This window comes from Pollachius pollachius, assembly GCF_949987615.1.
Source record: "Pollachius pollachius genome assembly, chromosome: 16".
Taxonomy (NCBI): domain Eukaryota; kingdom Metazoa; phylum Chordata; class Actinopteri; order Gadiformes; family Gadidae; genus Pollachius; species Pollachius pollachius.
In genome coordinates, this window is record NC_136949.1 from 13,024,629 (window position 1) to 13,027,128 (window position 2,500).

The window sequence follows — 2,500 nt, forward strand, 5'->3', positions numbered from 1 at the left end:
GGAGGTGCGAGAGCAATACGGCATCCAGAGGGTCGAGGCCATGTTCCACGCGCTGGACCGCATCAACGCGGACCCCACGCTGCTGCCCAACATTAGCCTGGGCTGCGAGATCAGGGACTCTTGCTGGCACTCCTCGGTGGCTCTTGAGCAGAGCATCGAGTTCATACGGGACTCCCTAATCTCCATCCGGGACGACAAGGACGGGTCCAAGTGGTGCATCGACGGCACCCCGTCCAACCAGCCTCCCCCGTCCAAGAAGCCCATCGCCGGGGTGATCGGCCCGGGCTCCAGCTCGGTGGCCATCCAGGTGCAGAATCTACTCCAGCTGTTCAACATTCCCCAGATCGCATACTCGGCCACGAGCATCGATCTGAGTGACAAGACTTTGTTCAAGTACTTCCTGAGGGTGGTGCCCTCTGACACGCTGCAGGCCCGGGCCATGCTGGACATCGTCAAGCGGTACAACTGGACCTATGTGTCGGCGGTTCACACCGAGGGTGAGTTGACCCGAGCCCCACTTCCATTAAGTGGAAGGTGTAACATGGTGAACCTCTCTCCATTACACGTCAAATATAAATCAACTATAATCTTTCTCGTTATCAAACGGGTATAACCGATTATTCCTTTCTTGGTTATTGACAGTTATAGGGCGATACTTCAGTTCATGTCCCCAAACAAGCTCTGGTAACACACACACGCACGCAAGCACGCAGACACTTATACACACCCACACAAAAACACACACACACACACACAGACACAAACACACACACACACACACACACACACACACATACACACACACACACACACACACATACACACACACACACACACACACACACACACACACACTCACACACACACAGGTGTATAAAGTAAGACTGAAGTCTGTGTATGTGTGTGTGTATGGTAGTACCTTAGGAGGAAGGTAGGTGGCGTTGTTTATCTGACCTTCAGTACGCCTACTGGAAGATCCCGTGGGATGGAAGTAATATTCTAGGAGGGTTGAAAGACTGCTTTGCGGAGGAGGAATTTTAATAACCATCAACCGCGAGTTTACAACGGGCCAGATCTGGACCACAAAGAGAGAAAAAAAGAGCAAATCACAGCTTCTTGAAACATTGATTTCAACTTGTACACTCTACATTTTTCATGAGCTTTTGTATCCAGGGCGCGGTTTTGGCGAGAAGATACGGATAAAGAACTAGAATATATAAGTCATTTATAATTGAGCTTCAAATAGTTTGCATGGTATTCGCATAGTGCCCATGGAGCACTATGCGGACCATTAAAGGAGGCCTATAGGTGCGTGTTCAGCCACTGTGTCTTTACTTGAACGCGGCGCGGTGGTCACGACTATCTTCACTTTCTCCTCTTCTTTGTCCACTGCTCAAGACGTGGGAAAATAAAGTCTCTTGTTTCCCATAGCAACAGCTTAGGGCTCTTTGTGATTGCATTAATATCATGGCCTGATGAGCATCGGTCTATTAAAACAAACACACTCTCACACACACACACACACACACACACACACACACACACACACACACATATGCACGCACATGCTCATGCACAAGTACACGTGCACACGCACACACACACACACATACAGAAATTCACCCACAAAAATGCACACACATGCACACATGCAAACGTACACATGTACACAAACACACGTGCACACAGACACACACACACACACACGCATGCACGTGGTGTCAAATAGATTGTCAACTAATGTGCCGCCATCCGCTCCCCGCTCCAAGGCTACATGGAGGGGGAACATCTAATTGGATATCATGATTCTGTTTTCCTGTGGGAGAACGATACAAGCTGATGGGAGTCATTGCAACACCACCGCTGGGAAAGCAGCCCACGGGCGGGTTGTCGGGAGTAAACACAGTAGTGTGGTGTGGTGTACCTCTGGTGTCCTTAGTGTGTGATGTGGGCGCCAGTCTCACTCTGGTCTTTAGGGCCGGCCTGGGTTTTTCTTCCTCATGGTAATACAAAACAAATACAAGGTTCTTGGCTTCTATTTTAATGATTTCAATACCAGAACAATTTATGATTTCAATACCAAAAACCTGTTCCTTTTTTTTAACACATTTTACTGTATGTCTTGTGTGAAGCACTTGGTGTGTACTAACAGTGTGACACCTTGCTGCACAAATAACTCTTCAAATCTGCCACCCTGGATTCACGGATGGGCCTTACTGCCTTCGGGAGCTTTGATTGCAATCAGTTGCAATCAAGAGGCTTCGAGGTTCCTGTTCGAAGCCAAACATGCAGAAACACATTCTGTGACTACACACTCCTGTGATACAAGGTATCACAGGACCCACGTGTTGTCATCAGAGCTGTAAACACTGCTAAGGGGGCAATGCCCGTCAGTTATTTCATCTGATACTCCAGACAGAATTGTCCAATTAATCATACAACGTAACATCCTACATTCTGATAGTAGTTAGATAATGCTCTATTAATTCATAAGTGGTCT

The 2,500-nt window shown here is 47.8% G+C and overlaps 1 protein-coding gene across 1 annotated transcript in view; it reads left to right on the plus strand.

Moving 5' to 3' along the window:
- Positions 1-2,500, plus strand: part of grm1a (glutamate receptor, metabotropic 1a) — a gene marked incomplete at both ends in the record, with an annotated part of 23,549 nt that overhangs the window by 245 nt on the left and 20,804 nt on the right. Inside the window, one exon of the mRNA XM_079753863.1 lies at positions 1-497. This exon is cut by the window's left edge and continues 245 nt beyond it. Within this exon, the coding sequence (XP_079609989.1) occupies positions 1-497 (497 nt within the window). The remainder of the gene's footprint in view (positions 498-2,500) is intronic.